This window comes from Chelonia mydas, chromosome 14 (genome assembly GCF_015237465.2).
Source record: "Chelonia mydas isolate rCheMyd1 chromosome 14, rCheMyd1.pri.v2, whole genome shotgun sequence".
Classification (NCBI taxonomy): Eukaryota; Metazoa; Chordata; order Testudines; family Cheloniidae; genus Chelonia; species Chelonia mydas.
The window spans coordinates 23,441,996-23,460,500 of record NC_051254.2 but is presented as its reverse complement, the minus strand read 5'-3'; the positions used below and the strand labels follow the sequence as shown (position 1 = coordinate 23,460,500).

The 18,505-nt window shown below is 47.3% G+C and overlaps 2 protein-coding genes across 12 annotated transcripts in view; one reads left to right on the top strand and one right to left on the bottom strand.

Annotated features, from left to right (window-relative positions):
- Positions 1-2,454, top strand: part of NDEL1 (nudE neurodevelopment protein 1 like 1) — a 43,758-nt gene extending 41,304 nt beyond the window's left edge. For 7 of the 9 annotated variants that reach the window (XR_005227694.2, XR_006285653.1, XR_006285654.1 and 4 more), the window contains one exon: positions 1,069-1,207. Coding sequence is in view for 2 of the 9 variants with exons in the window: in XM_043527746.1 (XP_043383681.1) it covers positions 1,069-1,159 (91 nt within the window). In the remaining 7 variants the exon portion in view is untranslated. Of the gene's footprint in view, positions 1-1,068 lie in introns of all 9 variants that reach the window. The other 2 variants (XM_043527746.1, XM_043527747.1) reach the window with 1 other exon arrangement.
- A 4,640-nt stretch (positions 2,455-7,094) lies between these two features.
- MYH10 (myosin heavy chain 10) overlaps positions 7,095-18,505 on the bottom strand; it is a 135,675-nt gene continuing 124,264 nt past the window's right edge. For all 3 annotated transcript variants that reach the window (XM_043527745.1, XM_037914430.2, XM_037914433.2), the window contains 8 exons: positions 16,968-17,129; positions 14,448-14,576; positions 13,343-13,431; positions 12,968-13,091; positions 12,639-12,847; positions 11,504-11,612; positions 10,291-10,463; positions 7,095-8,807 (listed from right to left, as the gene is read on the bottom strand). In XM_043527745.1, the coding sequence (XP_043383680.1) occupies positions 8,663-8,807; positions 10,291-10,463; positions 11,504-11,612; positions 12,639-12,847; positions 12,968-13,091; positions 13,343-13,431; positions 14,448-14,576; positions 16,968-17,129 (1,140 nt within the window). In that variant the 3' untranslated portion in view covers positions 7,095-8,662. The remainder of the gene's footprint in view (positions 8,808-10,290; positions 10,464-11,503; positions 11,613-12,638; positions 12,848-12,967; positions 13,092-13,342; positions 13,432-14,447; positions 14,577-16,967; positions 17,130-18,505) is intronic.

Genomic DNA, 18,505 nt, shown 5'->3' with positions numbered 1-18,505 from the left:
GTGCACTCATTATAGCCGACAGTAGCAAAAATATGACGCCCTTTTAACAACACATACCGGCTGCTGCCGTAACTAACCCATCAGGGTTTTTGTGTGTGTGTGTGTGTGTGTGTGCGTACCGCTCCCCATTACTTAATGGAATCAGAACCGCTCTGCTGTGTCTCATATACCCTGTACTGCTGACAGCTGAAAAAGATTCTCCTTGGAGCCAGGGAGCTCTGAGTTCTATCCCCTCTGCTGTGTGCAGTTTGGGGTGACCATGGCAGGCAACACAGTGACCACCGTGCAGTTCTTGGGGAAGCAGATTTGTTACAGGGACCCTTGAAACATAAATGCTGCTTAGAAAATACCCAGCAGTTTCCCGGGGAGACAGTCTGGAAGCAAGCGCAAAACCAAGGGGCAGCTCTGCCTTCCGGCTTTAGCTGTCCCGGCCTGCTGGCTCCAGTGAGCCCATTGGGAGGTGTGGGGCTTGAGCTGCTTGGTTCAGATTGTATCTGATGAACAGATCCCTTGGTTGTGAGGATGTGGCCCAGTCAGCATGTCCAGTAGCTGGTAACGCTTTGAGTGCCTGGCTCTGGGAGCCTGTTAACAATGGGATGGTGCACGCTCCCAGTGGCCCTGCAGCTCCCCAGTGGGCAGGGAGAGTTTATCTTACAGTGGGATGTAAAAACCCTGGGCAGCAGGAGCCCAGCCCGCTGGAGGCTGATCCCGTCTCTCTGCTCAGGGCTCCCATTCAGCACAGGACTTGCACAAGTGCATCACTTGAGTCGTCCCATTGACGCGTGGAGCTCAGGAGCACGTGCTGGGGCCTGTGCTGAAGGGAGGCCTGAGTGACAGGTGGATGGCTTTCGGGACAACACCCTGCCCTCCCGCCTTAGCTGGCTAGCTCCCAGGCCTGGCACGTAGCCCTTTGTTGTCGCTGCAGCCCGAAGCATGTCTAGGAAGGCAGCTGGAAGGAGTCGGGCTCCCACCTTCCAGCACTGTGCGGGGTGGGGGTGCAGGTGCATTGGCCACAGTGTATTGCTGTATTCCTCATTTACTAGCCTCTCTTGTCTTCTCACTCTTTAGGACAGTAAACGGCTTTGACCAAGGCCCCCCTCCGGGCATAGGATCGTCCAGACCCTCATCAGCGCCAGGCATGCTTCCTCTGAGCGTATGAACAGCCGGGAGGACTTTGAACTAACCCTTTTCTCAACCAGAAGCCCCCCCAAGAAAAGAACTGCTTCTGAGTCCTTCCCATTACCACCCCCTGCTGGAACTCAGCCTGCCTTGTGGTGTGGAGCAGCGTTGGAGCCGGCCCGCTGCCTGGAGGAGTCCCAGCACACGCACAATCCTTCACTCAATGTCAATACAGTTTATTTTCTCCTATTGCCGTAGTGGACGTTCTCTAACATGGTCGCACTCTGTTGTGTGTCACACAAGCTGATACGTGTGTTCTGTCTCACGGGATGCAGGAGTCTCACTAGCCAACAACTGATCCTCAGCCCTTCACTTTGTACCTTTCCTAACTTAGGTTTGATAGGATGCAAACGGCTGAATCTGTATTTCCAATCCCTCTTCTCCTAGCAGCCTGGCACTTAAGCACATGCTGCCACCACAGTTTCAGTATGGAGGGAACCATTTTTGAAGGATGCCAGGTACGGTTTAGATGTGTTAATCCTATTTGACAAATGCCCTGGGAAGGAGACTCCTGGCCTCAAACAACTTTTTAGATGCATTAACATTTCACTAACGTTCAAAGAGAATTAGAGTCTTGCTTTTGCTACTCTGAGAAGCCACTAATTGTGCTGGCAATGCTGCCAGTGCAGTAGGCCCCCTAAAAACGTGAGCATTTAGCCAGTGTTCAGATCTGTGTAATATAGAACGACTAGACTTTACAGTGCCACCAATGGGCTTCTGTGACAGTTTTGGGCCACGCTGTACCTTGTGGGTCTGCAAAGCGATGTGTTTGTGCAATTCGCTGTCTCTCTCTCTCTCTCTGTGCCTCAAAGTTGTTGGATTTCAAAAAGGACATGCAAACCTGCCAGTGGTTTGGTCCGTGGGTTTAAAAATCTCCCTCTCCAGTCTAGTCCATCCCACCTCATTTGGCTTTGTGGGTTTCATTTGTAGGAGCCAACTGATTTATTTACAAATGCCATGTAAAACCTGTTGCCCAAATGGAAGGGAAGGGGTGGAGGAGAATCACCACTTAATGTTAAGGGTTTGTACGTCCCTTTTTCCAGTGCATCCTTTGCTGCATTTGATTGTTTACATTTGTTTTATTGTATATAGGTTTGTAAACAATATCTTTGCCTAAGATATTTGTACATAACTTGGGCTTTGTAGCTTTATTTATTCAGAATCTATATGGCATGTTTAAATAGGACAGTATCATAAGACAGTTGCGACAAAGATCATGTGGTTTAAAGAAACAAAAAGTGAACTTCCAAAAAATAAAGCTCTTTTAACATGGAACCAGTGGATTTTGCAGAAAAGAAGGTGGAGGCTTTTCTGTGGGTGATTTCAGGGTGGGCAGGTTCCTCACTGAGTCGCCTGCTGGGGGAAGAGAAGATGGACAAGCTGGGCTGCCATTTCCAGGTGGGATTTTGTTCATGCCAGAACAAACCGGACTCACGCGCTCTTAGAGACACTTGTCACCACAATTGCATGTGACGTGTCTTTTCAGCAGTGGGCCTGAGCTACTGCAGTGTCTGAGCAACCTGTTGGAGTCCTGCCCTAGGCCCTCCTCTTGGCTTTGCTGGGTTAGGAATGGACAGGGAACCCTGCCTGCAGTGACCACTCCCAGGCCAGACTGGCTGTGTAACAGAGTGGCCTGCTCTGACCGGGGGAGGTGACTGAGCTCAGTGCTGGCACGCTGGGCTCTTGCAATAGGAAGGTGCCCAGCACCTGTGATCTCTTGGACGAGGGGCACTTGTGTGTGTGGTAAGAGGTAGATCAGGCTTAGCTAAACGGTGCACTTGGGCCTTTAGCAGAGCTGAGCCTCTGCTCAGTTTCCCACGGCACTGACCTCATGGAACACCTAGCACATTGCTCCAGCTGCAGCAAGCTGAGCTCTCTTTGCTCCCACAGAGCAGTCCGTGTCTAGCAGGGCTTCGCTCCACAAGGCAGGATGCAGCAGCCCTTGCTCCAAGGGCCCAGCTCCTGCCACCGTGCTGTGGAGCCAGGCCTGCTGCGTCCCACCCTGCACAGCCAGACCCTGGCTGTGGGGTTTGCAAAGGAGTTGCCTGGTCACTCGCTGCTGCTGCCCTATCTCCACCTGACACAGAGCCCACTACCCTCGCCCCTCCATCCCAGCCTTTGGTCCTTGCTGGGGAGGGGCTGCTCTGCCCCACACAGAGCCTTTAGCCTCAGCCTGCCTTGGGCTTCCCTGGCCCAGAAGCAGGGATGCCCACACAGCTCAGTGCTCTGGAGGGAGAGAGGCTGTTCTCCCAGCGCAAACACACCTTTGCGCTGTGCTGGCAAATCCTGCTGGGCGCACCAGCTCGGGTGCAGAGCGCAGGTATTGCAGAGGGGCAGGCAGCCACGTCAGCAGACTCAGCCTGGCTGAGCCCAGGCCCTGTGAGCACCTCCGCAGTGGCAGGAGTGATGGCCAGGTACCTGCTGAGCTCCAAGCATCACCACCGTGCTGTGCCTAGGGGGGTTGGCATCATGCCCACAGAGCCTCTGCTAAAGCCACATCCAGCCGGCCTGCATGAGCACCCCTTCCCTCAAGGATAGGCTGGCTGCTTCCGGGAGCCCCAGGAAACCTGCCTTGGCAAAAACTGGATGCCCAGCAACCCTACCAGGCTGGCTCCAGTGGGCCCCCTGCCATTAGAACAATGGTCTGGTCAGGGCAGGGGGGCTTTCCTACCAGCAGGTTCATTATGGCACCAAACTCTGACCTAGGCTGTTTCCTTCACACCAGGGCAGGGCCACAAGGGATTGACACCGTGACCAGCAGCCACTTCTCCCACCCCTTGTAGTAACACTAGGTGTTGTCCTCTGACACCCCCCATTAGTCTCTCTAGAGCCTGGGATTTTGGAAAGAGCCAGTCTGAGATGCTACAACTCCCCCCTGCTGCTCCTGGGACACACTCTGAGAAGAACACAACGAGGGACAGATTTGCTGTTCCACGCTGGGCTTCCCCATGCGTCCTGCAGCTCGGCTACTTGTCCCTTACACGGCAATTCTGCTGCCCTCTTCTGGCATGTTTTAGCTACTACAGCTCTCCAGGATCTGCAGCAACTTTCTACCATCTCAAGGACACTAGAAGCCCCTCAGCACAGGAATTGCCAGACTGCCTCAGCTCCAGCTGCTTTAGAGAAAGGTACAAGGACCCTGCCACGGGTAGCTGTGGGATAAACCTGTCCCAAGAGAACATGTCCATTGAATGCTCAACAGTTTTAAAGCCTCTCTCTCTAATTAAGCAAGCCATGTCCCTGTGCATGCTGCTGTACACAAATCGAGTGAGCCCTGAAGATTAACTGTCAGCTGCAGCTAGTCTCTGGCAGGTGTGGATTTTAATACTCACCATTGAGCCGCACGGTAGCTCCGCTCCCCACATCCTGGCACACGGAATGCTCGGTTTCCCAGGAGCCGGGCAGGATCGGGGGGTTCCCATGCTGACAGAAGTGTAGTAGAGTTGCAAGCAGCACTCCTCTTCTCTCACAGGGTAAATGTTCATAGGCTCAGTGCCACGTAACAACAGAGCAGGTGAGAGAGGGAGGGAATCTGCCTATGCTCTGGGTACTTGGCATGAGCTCGGCTGGAAGAGTTCAGTTCCAGGTCACCCCCTCACATCCTGGAGTGGGCTGGAGCAGGCTCAGTGCAGCTGTTGTTCTGCCCGGAGTGCACAGTGCAGGGTGAAGCTGAGGCAGCAGCTCTCTAGGCACACTGGGCCAAGCTTGTGAGGTGCAGGGTGCCCCTGGCTCTGCTAGGAGTTATGCCTGGGAGATGCTGAGCCCCTTACTCCACAGCCTTGGGCCAATAAAGCGATAACTTTCTTCCACACCAGTTTTATGCCATTCCCACCCCACTCATTGACATTTGGGTAGGGAAAGGACAGCACTGCTCTTTGATCAAAGTATTATCAGGGACTAGAAGAAAGGGTTGCTGAGAAAGCTTGCCCATGACAAAGAGTGGGGGTGGTGCAAGCAACCAAGATGCATTTTAATGTGGCCAAATGTCAAGTTCTAGCCTGGGAAGCAGAGACTGACCCTGGCTGATGCTGTAGCTGAACAGGCTGATGCAACCCTTGGTTGTACAAACAGGGGAATCTCAAGGAGTAAGGAGGTTTATGATCTCTGGAGCTGGCACTGCTGTGACTACTCCTGGAATACTGTGGCCACCTCTGCTGTCCAAAAGTGAAGACTTGATAAATTGGAGAGGGCTCAGGAACCACCATGAGAACAACTGATGGATTGGGGAAAACATGCCTTATAGTGAGAGACTCAAGGAGCTCAATCTATTTGGTTAAGGGGTGATTTGGTCAGTCTAACAGACAAGATTAACAAAGATCCAAGGGCTGGAAGTTGAAGCTAGACAAATTCAGACTAGACAGAAGCTGCACTGTTAAACAGGGAAGGTAATTTACCATTGGAATAGCTCACCAGGGCGAGTGGTGAATTCTCCATCACTGGTGATGTTTCAATCATATCTTTTAGAAAAACAAACATTCAGTCACAGCTATTGGACTTGAAGAAGGAATTAATTGTGGGAAGTCCTATGGCCTGTGTTATGCAGGTCAGGCTAGATGATCACAATAGTTCCGTCCAGCATTAAGATGCAAGAATCCCCTCCAGACAGAATGACCCCACTTGCTGTACCTGGGATGGGAAGTCACTCAAACTCCAGCTTGTGTGACAGGCAGCATGCCATGTTTGGAGTAAGGAAGACCTACAAAACCACCACACCAGAGCTCTACTGGAGCCATTATCTCCCCAGGCAACTCCAGATCCAATTCAGAGTCCATGGCTGGCTAGCAAGGTCTCTGAGCACAGGAATCAGCGCTTGGCTCAGTTTTTGGTCCATGTATCACCTTTATATCCGTAGGCTCTTCAGTCTTTGGCATTTGCAGTGTGGAGCCAAATGTTCTCTACATTAAGAGCAATTTTGTTCTTCACCTTTTACTGTGCTAGTAACTTGTGCTTATGAATCACTGTGTATACTAGCCAGGGCTTCAACTGCTAATGAAAATGTTATACAGGCCACCTCCCATCTGGTTCCCTGCATGAACAGGAAAGGTTTTGAATTAAAGCCATCCACCTGCACTGTGGTTAGGGAACAGGGCCTGATACATAACAGACGCCTCTTTAAAGCCCATGTGCTGAAGCATTACAGGCCAGTCATTTCAAAGGCTAATTTGCATCTAGTGACAAGACATGGGCCAGCTATAGAAATTTGTGGGGGGAAGATCCTGAGCTGTGTCTTCCCTGTATGAACTGGTATGTTGATGGCCATTATCTTTGAGGACTTCAGTTTGTCTACAAAAGGGTTTGTATAGGAACATTTATTTCCAAATGACACCAGCTGAAGTCAATAGAAGAATCCAAGGTCTATTTTGGGTAGACTAAGCAGATCAACCATACTCCAATCCAGTAGGGTAAAGGCAAACTCTTCCTTCAGAAGCACTCCTCCAAAGCTTAGCTCACCTCCTCCCCTATACAGTATGCAGCCAGGAGTTCAGGACTCCAGAGGGAATTGCCAATGGATGTTAACAGAGTTCTTATGCTGTAAATCTGAACTTCCCCATCCAGAAAGACCTCAGCTTTGGTTAAAGGCCAGAATGGAGACAAATCACCACAGGAAGTGTGCATGGATGGTCATTTATAAAACAGATCCACGTGGCTGCAGAGTACCATTCATCTCCCCACTTGTGTATTTCTACTAAGTTCAATGATTGGGCGTGCAATGAAAAGAACCTGCTAAAACTGGACTGGTAACCATGTCAAAAGCACAGAGCACTGGACAGGCCCTTTATACCCTATACAAATCAAAATAGGCTAGCTAACAGTAAGAAGGGAAACAGCAGCTGCCAAAGTCATATTCTTGTTTATTAAGTCTATGTAGGCCTCAGGAGCTAGCTTTTCTTGTAAGTAAATAGAGTAGGCATCAGTATCTATAATGAATAAATTTATTGTCTTACAAAAATCATTGTCTAGAAATATGGGTATACAAGAAAACAAGATATTTGCAGTCAGATGCCTGGTGGTCAACAGCCAGTTCAATTAAAAAATATCCAAACGCACAACAAAACCTTTGTAACAGATGTTAAAGCTTTTAACCCAAAGGAAAATCATGTTTTCAAGCACATTGCAGAGGGATGAGATTTCATAGTTAACACTGATTCATTATCATTGAATATCAATACCACCACTTTGACTAGAGAGGTACATGATATGAAGCACAGTCAAAAATTAATACAGTAAATCATTGTTATATAGGCAAATTATATATGTAACATTGTCTTAGTACTGTAGTGTCTAAGGCACTTTCTGTAATGTCAGTTTTTCAGCTATTTAAACAAAAAGAATGTAACTACTTGGTGTAACACTGGTCAAAATAAAAACCAAAAGAAAGAATTCACATCCACTGGCGTGTCAACTCTCAGGCAGGCAAGATCCATCTTTTAACCTCTAAACTACAGAGACTCCAAACAAGCCAAAAACATAGTACAAGTACAGATGGTCCTGCTGCTTTAGGCTCAACAGCTGGTAAGCGTGCCAGCTCTGTTTTACACAAGGCTGGCTGGGGTATTTCTTAAACCTGTATCTCATGGCTGTGAAACTCCCTCATGTCAAGAGGAGCAGCAGCTATTCAGCTCCATGCTCTGAAGACTACTCAGCCAGCAGTTAAGAGTAAATTCCCATCCTGAGCCTCTGCTGTTCCATGTTTATTTTTTCCATGTGACGGGTGTTCATATTTTACTAGCCTTACTATGTACAGATGCCTTCAGACTGATATAGCAGGTCTATACAGATGCGAGGTATTGTACAAATTAGGAACGGTGATAATATTCAATTTAACTGTAGTGCACAAGCACTAATTGATGAAGCAGATGCCAACACTACTTCAAAATGATATGGCAGGTTAAAAATGGATACTATTCATTCAACCCTAGATTTCCCTCTGAACACTTCCGAGGCCTTTTCACAGTTTACTTGCTGATTGTGTGTTGCTCACAATAATTAGGAGAAAAAGAAGAGAGATACAGGAGCAGTTTGGTCTTCACAGTGCGCCAACAGATGTGTTACAGCCGAGGGCCACGTGAGCACAAAAGAAATGGAAGGGTGTTATCTGTACAACAAAGCATGCATAGTAACAACAATGGGTCTGCCCCACCCAACTACCGCTTGGGAATGAAGTTTCTGAATTGATAGAAAAGTTGTATCCTTCACATGATGCTTTATAAAATGGCTTTACAAGGAATACCTGGAAAAGAGATGCACTGAACAGAGAGAGTTTACTATATATAAAAAAGCAGTTGTACCTATATTGAAGCAGGGTACAGTATAGTGAGGCTACAGAGCCTTAAGACATAGTTGACCTGTGATAAGTAACCTTGTAGCATGCCAATATTACATAAGGCAGATTCACGGCCACAAGGCAGTTTGCTGGTCAGGTAAGTCCTTTGCACTCCACTCTGTGTAAAAGGGCTCTGCATGCTAATGGTGTGACGCGGCTCTACTCGGTTTGGGCGGGCTGCGTTTCATTGAGGTCACTGCCTTTGCTTTCTGCATCGTCGTCAGAAAGTTCCAGAGAAGCACCTTCAATATGCAGCTGGCGTCTACCAGATCGACTTGAAGGGAAGGTGATAGGGCCACCCCTCCTAGAAAAAACCACCAAATGATTGCTGAATGCAGGCCTGTGGTGCTCACTGTCTAGCCTGTGGGGTGAGTGGGTCACCTAGAAAGCCACCAAGAGGTATACGGTGGAAGTCCCACCAAGTCATCTACCCTTCTAGTCACTAAATACCTGAGCATCCTACACTAAGGAGGCTCCTGAAACCTTTCCTGGGGCCAGGAGTTATACCCCCGCCCCCCAAGACACTTTGTGTTTATGTCAATGCACACCACCTTCCTTTTCTTTTTGCGAATACAGACTAACACGGCTGTTACTCTGACACCTTCCCTAATGTCACGTAAGCCAGAAGCAGGGCAAGGAACGGAGTTTAGTACATTTGTGGACATTTAATGGCCCCAGATACAGGAACATCTAACACCAGCAGGAAATGGGCTCTCACTGCTACAGCACATGAATAGTGAGAAACACTGACTACTAGCTGATATCTGACTTGTGAACAACAAATGCTGTCGAGTCCTGCAACCCGACCAGAACCAGATGGGATCCAAAAAGTGTCAGGTTTGGGTCAGGTCAGAAAGAGTCAGCTCTCCTCCCACAGGGTCGGTGCCGCAGTGGCTGTGCACCTCACACTAGCCGGCCATCTCTACCTCGTGGCACTGCAGCACACACACACACAGCCCAGCAGCGGGTGGTGGGTGGCAGGGCATGCAGCCACCACCGCATGCAGTGAGGCCGACCCCATAGGCAGGAGGGGGGCAGCGCTGATTCAGGTTCGGGGGGGGGGGGGGGGGGGGGGGTTTAAAAATGAGGCCCGAGCAGACCTCTAAGATGCTGTACGTTATAACAACGAGAACTGAGCTACATGCACTCCAGCACAACAAGCAACTCCTTCCATCTGCACCGCAGCACTGCCATGGTCTTACAGCTGGCCAGTTCAGCTGCTCTTTGCCTCTCCCACACTCTGCTCTGTGCCTAGCTCACTCAGTTCCCCTCCCCCTGTACTTCAGACCACACATCTTTCTTGATGTGCCAGAGAACCATTCCCCGAGAGGGTACTGAGCTGGATTCCAGCCAGGACAAGACAGAAATAAATGGTTCTCTGTCACTTACATTAACAAGGAGCTGAGCCCCCTCCCTGATCCTTACAGCATTTCCACAGAGGTTGGAATCAATCACACTGACTAAAACCAACCCACCTGTCAGAGCTAGAGCCCGGAAGGTTTGGAGCCAACAGAGTACAAGGATCTTCATGAGGATTTACTGATATTTCCCAGCGTAGACCCTGGGACTCCAGATTCCAGTTTGAAGTTCCTGTAACATTACTGGCTCTGCTACGGCACTTCCAGACGGCTTCTAACAGACCCTGGCGTCATGGAAGCCTCCCACCCTGAGAGTGAGTTCCTGTAGCTACTTTAAAGCTTCCCTGTGGCTTGTGAAGACCTAGGTAAGATGCTGCCTGTGCTCAGGGCTCCTTCCAGGGCCCAGGCCCACAGACCGGCTCTGCTTACCTCAGCCTGTTTTTCAGAGTGCTGACTTCCCGGCTAAGGCCCTCATTGGCCTCCGTGGCATCGTCTAATTCACGCTGAAGTTTACGACGGGAGGCATTCACACGTGTTGCTTCTTCTTCAGCTTCCTCCAGCTGGCGTTTGAGCTGCTTCATCCTGGCATTAGCCTTCTCCATCTAGGGGAGAGAGCCAGGCTGGGAGCATGAAGCTTGACTCAGCAGAAAGCTGAGCAGCTGCAGCTGAGTGAAGTTTTGGGGTAAGGCAGAAAGGAAAGAGCTGAATCCTTGTCTTTCACAGTCAGCCTTGCTGGGGATTTTGATTGGGATGGGACAGAACAGGCTCACGTGTAAAAGTGGGATTCTGTCCTAGCCAGATGTCTCCTGAGTGAGTGAAGCTCCTCAGATGCACCTTGTGGAACCCACGTTTAAGTGACCAGACTATCATGCTATACAAATCTCCAGCTGAAGAGCTGCAATTCATTCTTGCGACACGCCAGTTGTGTCCTACCTAGCAATGGGGCCTGCAGGATGTAAAGGAGAGACGTGCTGGTCCCTCACATGGAGCCCACAGGGGGAGATCACCCACACCTGCCAGGTGCACAGTCCCCTCTGCCTCAAGACCTGGCAGACCAACAGTGCTGTACCGATTGCAGTGTGGGATCCTAGTGGGGTTGCTGATGCCCAACTCGAGCAGGTGAGAGCACCAGTCTACACCATGGCGCCCATGCACAAAGGCTCCACTTGCCAGCAGCTTGCCTGTAGCTGCTGCTGGTGAGATGTTTTGGGATGGGAGTCAGGGCCACTGTGAAGGCCCCTCTCAGGTGGCTGGGGAGACCACAGAAAACACCGCGCGGGGAGAAAGGAGAGAGAAGGTCCCCGAGTTCCCAGCAGAAGCAGAGACAGTGTAAAAGCTGTGCAGCTAGAGACAGGGAGTGCAGAACTACCCAGCAGCTCCACCTGTATTTGCAGAGGGCCACTGTGAGAACTTGGACCTTGGGCTCTATTCTCATTGGGATTCACTGTTATCAGCAAGCATTTGAACAGGGTTTGTTTTATGTCTGGTGTGGGGCTTTTGCATCAGGAGTTTCCAGGGAGTTTTCTTTCCTCCAGGTTGATTGTGAAGTCTGTTTAGTGGGGCAGCAGTTGTACCTGAGGCTCTTCCTGGAGCACGTCTGCAGGAGTTTGGGTTTGGAGCACGGCTGTGCACCTTTGCTTACCTGTTCTTTGTACTGGTCTGCATGCCGACGCTCATCTTCCACCTGCATGAAGACTTCTTTCAGTTTCTTCTCTGTACGACGCACCAGCTTGTTAGCAGCTGCTCTTTCCCTACGAAAACAGAGCAATGTTAACCCTAGGATCAATCAGCCTAGGAATTTTATACATTGGTTCACTTGTAGCAGTGTTCTCTTTCCAGAGCATAACTATAACACGTGGAGTTCAGTGCTAGCGTGTCCAGATCTGAGTCACACTCAGAAGCACAAATGGGTTTGATTTCTAAGTACCTTTCTAAAATGCTATCTTGTAATTGTGCTGGTTGTAACCAAAGGATCTAATCTGTCAGCACGGGAGCAGAGTGGGCTTGGCTGTTCCATGCTAAAACCAGGGGTGTTTGTTATCTGAGGTGGGGATCAACTGCAGTGCTTTAACAAGGGCATCTGCTAACCATCTGCAGAAGAGAGATGGTTTATGGTCCTCCCCCACAGCTGAAGTACAATAGTGGATGGAGGGAAACGGACTGAAGATTTAGAGGATGGTTTTATCACAGGGAGAAATTACGGTCCTAAAAGAGAAGACTGCTTTTTTTCCCCTGGAGCCGGGCTGCCTTGTCCTTGGGCAGGACATTAAAAGCCATCATTAACACAGAAAAATAACTACAATACCAAAAATAACGAGATGTTAATGGCCTGTTCATTGCACACACTTCCTAATTCAGGTTGATAGAGGGTTGTGGGGGTGGGCGCTATCAAACTACCAGGGTCTGTATCACTGGCTGTGCAAGGTGCTTACATGGCTGCACCACACTGTGGGATCCACTGCACTACCACAAACAGTGTCACAAGGAGGCTCCACACCCAGCTAGTCTGGGGAAAGAACCAGCTCAAGTTTCCTCTGTACAGCGAATTGACCTTGAAACCCAGATAAGGTGAACACAATCTAAAGCCTCAGTCTTTTTATGCTGTTCAGTCCAAGAGTGTCCCTTCAGCAACTGAGTCCTAGCTAAGGAAATCTAATTGCTGGGACTGAGATGGGAATATTTAGTACCTATGAGAAGTCCTGCTAGGGCCATGGAAGTTTCAAATAACCAGTGTTGCCTGTATTTACTTGGAACACCAAACAACCATCTCTTCTTACTTTGCTTCCTGCTCAAGCTGTTCCTCTAGCTGTCCAATCTTAGCTTCCAGAGCAGAAATGGTTGCCTTGAATTTAGACTTCACAGATCCCTCCAGCTCCTGCAACTTGGCTTTCAGCTCTTTGTTCTGTCTCTCCAGCTGCTGGCGCGCATTTTCACTCTTCTGGGCAGCACTCCGTTCTCCAGCCAGCTCTGAGTTGAGCGTATCAACCTTTGGGAGGGCATGAAGAGTCAGTAATCTGGCAACATTCAAAGCCTTCGTTCACCTTTTATACTGTACACGTAAGGGAGATAAAAGTGCCCAAAGCAGCATATGCCAAAGATACTGCACCTGCAGTGTGGTCTTCCTAAACCGGTCATTGAGGAGTTCCATATTGCTCTGTTCCTCTTCCAGTTCTTCCTCCAGCTGTGCAATACGGGCTTCCAGACGGCGCTTCTCATCCAGCAAAGCTGATCTGGAGGGTGAAAGAAAGCGGGTGGGACGTTACATGGTCCAACCAGGTAACGCAGTAATTACCTCCACTTGCTTTTAATAAGTCAGCAAACTCTCTCCCGATGCTGCAGTACCTAAGCCAGTCATTCCCTTCATCAGGAAAACAGTGAACCAAGAGGTCAGTGTGGGGCATGCAAGTGCATTAGTAGAAGACACAGTCATTGCTGTTTATAAACAGCCTCGGACAGGATGACAGTCCATTTGATGACTCACTTTCCAGAAGCACTGTTTGCAATCTCATCAGCCAGCTCATCCCGCTCTTGCTCAGCATGGCGACGAGCTCTTTCGGAGGCAGCAAGATCCTGCAAGGGGTCATGAGAAGACTCATTTGCTTATTTAATACGCAGACTAAAATAGCACTGGTGATCTCAGAGCTCTGCAAACATTAATTCAGCTCCCCAATACCACTAGGACACAGTGAAGTGCTATCACATGACTTGCACATAGTCACACAGTCAGTCAGCAAAAAAGCCGGGAATAGAATGCAGGAAGCCAGGCTCCCTCCCTCGTTCCAACCACTAGCTCACACTCCCAGTCTATCGCTACTGGCTTCTTCATGACTGCAGTGGATTTACTCCCTTTAACCCTAAATGGAAAATACTATAGTGTTTTAGATTGATCTTTAACTATGTCAATTGCCTTCCATCTCTCTTATTAATACATCGATATCTTGAATCAATTTTATTATTCATACTGCATTACTGATTTCTCTTAATGGAAAAAAAGTCTTCATTTTTGAAGCTCATTAACAATAAACACCCCCTAAACAGTCATTTATAAAGCTACAAAAAAAAAGTCTTTGTTTGCCAGACGTTACAATAAGCATTGGCAATCATGGCAAAACTAACGCTAAAAGGCACAAGCCTCTCAGGTTCTCTCTGTGGCCCACAACAACTTAGTAGTTAGCACCACCAGTGTCAGGAAAACTTCAAATATATTCTACAATGCTGCATTAGTGTATTTTCTGTATCCAGGTTGTGGGGCATTAAAAGATTCCTATGCATTTCTATCCAATTCTCTATTAGTAATACTGATGCTCTGCATTTCAAGCACCTTCCATCAGAGAAATGTGTGAGCACTTTGAAATCAATATTTCCTCATGTCCCCTCAGGAGGTAGGTAAGTATCCCTGTTATACATGTGGGGAAACTGAGCACAGAAAGATTAAATGACAGCCAAGGTCACACAGGCTGCTCACAGCAAAGCTGGAAGAGAACCCAGATCTCCTGGTTCCCAACCCAGCGTTCTAATCACCAGACAGGTGTACAGAACACTAACGTACAGGTCACTCACAAAGGCAACTCAGAACTAAATCATACCTCTTGGAGCTGGAGTATTTCTGCTTCAAGGCCTTTCAGCTTCTTTTCATTCTCCTTGGACTGAGCAAAGATCTCATCTCTGGATGCACGGGCCTCTTCCAGCTCCCGCTGATAGTCTTTCATCTGAGCCTGGAATTTAAGAGAAGGAAAAAACATCATCCATTAGAGGACAAGTGCAGGGATTTGCTATAATCCCTTCGGGAATTCAACATTTAGTAAATGAGGACACGCACATAGAAGGGGCCCAGTCCTACTTACTGTTTGAGATACCTACTCATTGTAGACCCAAAACACGCACATTTTGGTCTCATACTCCTCCACTAGATTCTATCCAACTTCCCATGTTTATTTTTAAGAGACAGGGCTACAGAAAAAAAAAACCTGCTTAAGCTTGAATGATAAAAATTGGCAGGAACCTTATTGAGATCTCATGCTTTTAAATGGCTTGGGGGAGAAAAAATATTTTGATTTACCTAAACTGACTGAAAAAAGTGTTGTAATGAACACTGTAATAGAAAATGTTCTCAAGTCTGTAGATGCACAAAAAGATCCATTAGTCTGAATGCATCACGTTAAGCACACACTTTAAAACTGTATTTTGCTAAACTCAATATTCTGAATATTACAGCTACTGATCATATTTTCCACAAACTTGGCTTGACTGTGGATATCATTAGACCCCAAAAATCAACTCAAACTTCAATTTCCTTTAAAACAACTTAGTGCCATTTTTCTTAAAGTGATGGATGCAAGCCAAAATCTGCGAGCCATGGGACCACTTAGTTTATAACATACCTAAAAGAATAGACACAGTACATGTTAAGGTATGGAACCGCACATTTGGCTTGCCCTACTAAAAACTAGTCCAACTTTGATGCTGTCATGTACCTTTTAGGTTTTTATGTGATATAAAGAGGTGTCAAACTTTATGCACTTGGGGGGGTTCTGAAATTAGGAATCTAATCCTTAAACACCCAGGTAAGAAAAGTTGGGTCTCACTGCAAAACCTAAGATTGAACTTCATGCTTCCTCAGTATACTGGAACCATGCATAAAATGCTCAGAGATTAGGAGTCTATAGCTACATTACAAATAAAAAAAAAACATTAAAGAACATTAAGGTTGCAAATCAATCACTCAGAATTACCAGAATTGAGGTTGCCCATCCAGTCTCCATTCCCTTCCCAGCTCTTCATCTGATCTGTCTTCTCCACAGCCTCCAAGCACCCCTGCACCCACGTTCCCTGCCCCGACTAGCTCCCAGTCCTTGTCTCTGTACAGTGTGTTTCCCCACCCACCCAGCTCTCTGTCCAGTCAGTCCCAGGTCTCCTCTCCGTCTCCACACCCTGGCTCTTTGTCAGAGCCATTTCCCCTTCCCCATCCAACCCACTGGATCCCAGTCCACCCCTCACCCAGCTCCCAGTATCTTCTCCTCCCACCCAGTCTGACAATTGTCCCCTCTGCATTTGGTTCAGGCAGCTTCCTCTACACTGCTTGGGTGCAGCAGGAGAGACAGGCGACTTGCTCTAAGTTCCGGTGCCTGGACCCAGACTCAGATCCAGACCCAGACTGAAGCAGCCGGTAACTGCAATTGCAGAGGAAGTCCTGTTTATGCCCCTACTGCCCCAGACTGGAGCATGTTCAGTGTGGACAGAATCTTCAGGGAATTTAGCTGCAAAGCTCCAGCTAGTCTCTACTGAGCATGTGAGAACTGTGATGTTTCAAAGGTTTATCACTTGGCCAAATTTGGGCAGATTTTCACAGGGATGGAAAAGGCACATCCCTGACAAAAAGGTAATTTCTACCCTCCCTCCTCCAAATTTCAAACCCTGTTCCAAAGCATGAGGGCACTAGAGCTTCTCAAAGAAAAGGTCACCAGAAATCCCCCCCAAAAAAACAAAACAAAACATGGACAAAACTATGCATCTTCTCCTAGTCTCATTTTTAGAAATGGCTTAACAGTTTCAGCCAAAATTTTCCAAAAATGGTTCAGCTTGAGACAGACACCCAGCCTGGAAGATTTCAGCCCAAACAGTTACTGTCTGTCAAAGTGATAAGCAACTCAAAACAGGACAGTATAATGAGAAGTGCTCGGAAACCTTAATAGGCAGTTTTACCAGCCCCAACTAGCACATTTGAACACACATTCTCAAGTCATTGCTCAGCTATTAATCAGTTATTTTGATCTGGCTGTTTTATGAGGTCCTTTGGTGGTGGTGGGGGTGGTGGTGGTGGTGGTGGGGGGAGGAAGAGAAGAGCTTTCAGCAAGTATTTAACTGAGTCCTTTACACAAAATACTGAAATATGGCATCTCATTTAACCATCTCATTGACAAACATACTGATGAACTGAAATTACAGACACTGTTGCAATATGCTGCAGGAAGCAGTCATCCAGGGACAAGAGTGAAACTTGAGAATAGAGAGCTGTTCTCACCCTCAGACTGCAAGGAAACTTGACCAAAAGAAGAACTCTAAAGCAAGAGACACTCCAAGTTCATTCATGGACTGGCTTCACACACCTGCAGTTTGCGCAGCTGTTTGATTGCTTCATCTCGAGCCTTATTTGCAGCTTCTATCTGAGCTTCAAGGTCTTTGAGATCCATCTCCATTTTTTTCTTGGAAGCCACAGCAAGAGCCTTCTGTTTGCGCTCATCCTCCAGTTCTGCTTCAAGCTCCCGCACCTGTGAAGTTACAGTTTGAGAGGCTCTGTTACAGAAATGGATGAAACGGGAAAACAAGGAGATTTCGGAAAGAATCTAAAAGGATAAGAAGCAAGGAAGTCCTTGATAACAACACAAGAGGGACGTGAGAAAAGCTCAGCTCTTGATCATTACCCGGTTGACAGTACTACAATAGGTAAGTTTGAGGGAGAAAACCACACACAAAACTTATGGAAATCTTGACAGCTTGTGATCTCTGCCAAAGTTTTCTCAACGAGAAGCAAAGCAAGATCTCAAAGCAAACATGACACCCAGGGAATTTCTGAAGTACTTCTGAAAATTCATATGCTAAACATCCTAGGGACTAAAACAGTGTTACCCATTCAACTGCTTCATGATCAACTTTCTAATAAGTGTTTCTGTCTACCTTCATTGTTCCAGTGCAGAAGCTAATATTTCAGCTTATTAACCTGCTCTTACCGAAAACAGAATAACCTCAACATTTTTAATATAGAATTATAATTAAATGGTTACTTCAGGCACATCTATGTCACCAACACATACAGTAAGACATTGTATCCCAACCATAACTCAAGGCAAAAATGAAGAGCAATTTAAGTAGTATCTAATATCTGAGCAACCAGCCAACAGGAAGCTAAAACAGATTAACAAGTTATGCAACAATGTTAAAATTGAACCAGAAAACTTGGCTGTTACACAAAAACTGACTTTGTTGTATATTGAATCGAATTTACTATTTTGTATTAGAATGTCAAGAGCTCTTGTTCAGTGGTGATACAGCAATTTGCACTCTTACAGCACAATGAGGTAGGGAGCCTTAAAAATGACCTCCTCTATCCATTGTTTATAACCTTCCCATAGAAGCTGGAATCGGGCCAGTGTTGCCAACTCTCATAATTTTATCCAAGAGTTTGGGGATATTTGATGTTTTTCTTTAAGACCCAGCTCCTTGAGTCATGTTATTATGTGTCTGCTTTAAAATTAAAGAAAAAAAAAGCAAGTTTCTAGCCCTCACGGTTCTGGAGAAAAGCTTGAGAATGAAATCAAAAGCCTCTTACATTAGAAGACAAATATGAACCTAAAAACTTCTTTAAAAATCTCAGATTTTTAACAGGTTTCAGAGTAACAGCCGTGTTAGTCTGTACTCGCAAAAAGAAAAGGAGGACTTGTGGCACCTTAGAGACTAACCAATTTATTTGAGCATGAGCTTTCGTGAGCTACAGCTCACTTCATCGGATGCATACTGTGGAAATTGCAGAAGACATTATATACACAGACACCATGAAACAATACCTCCTCCCACCCCACTCTCCTGCTGGTAATAGCTTATCTAAAGTGATCATCAGGTTGGGCCATTTCCAGCACAAATCCAGGTT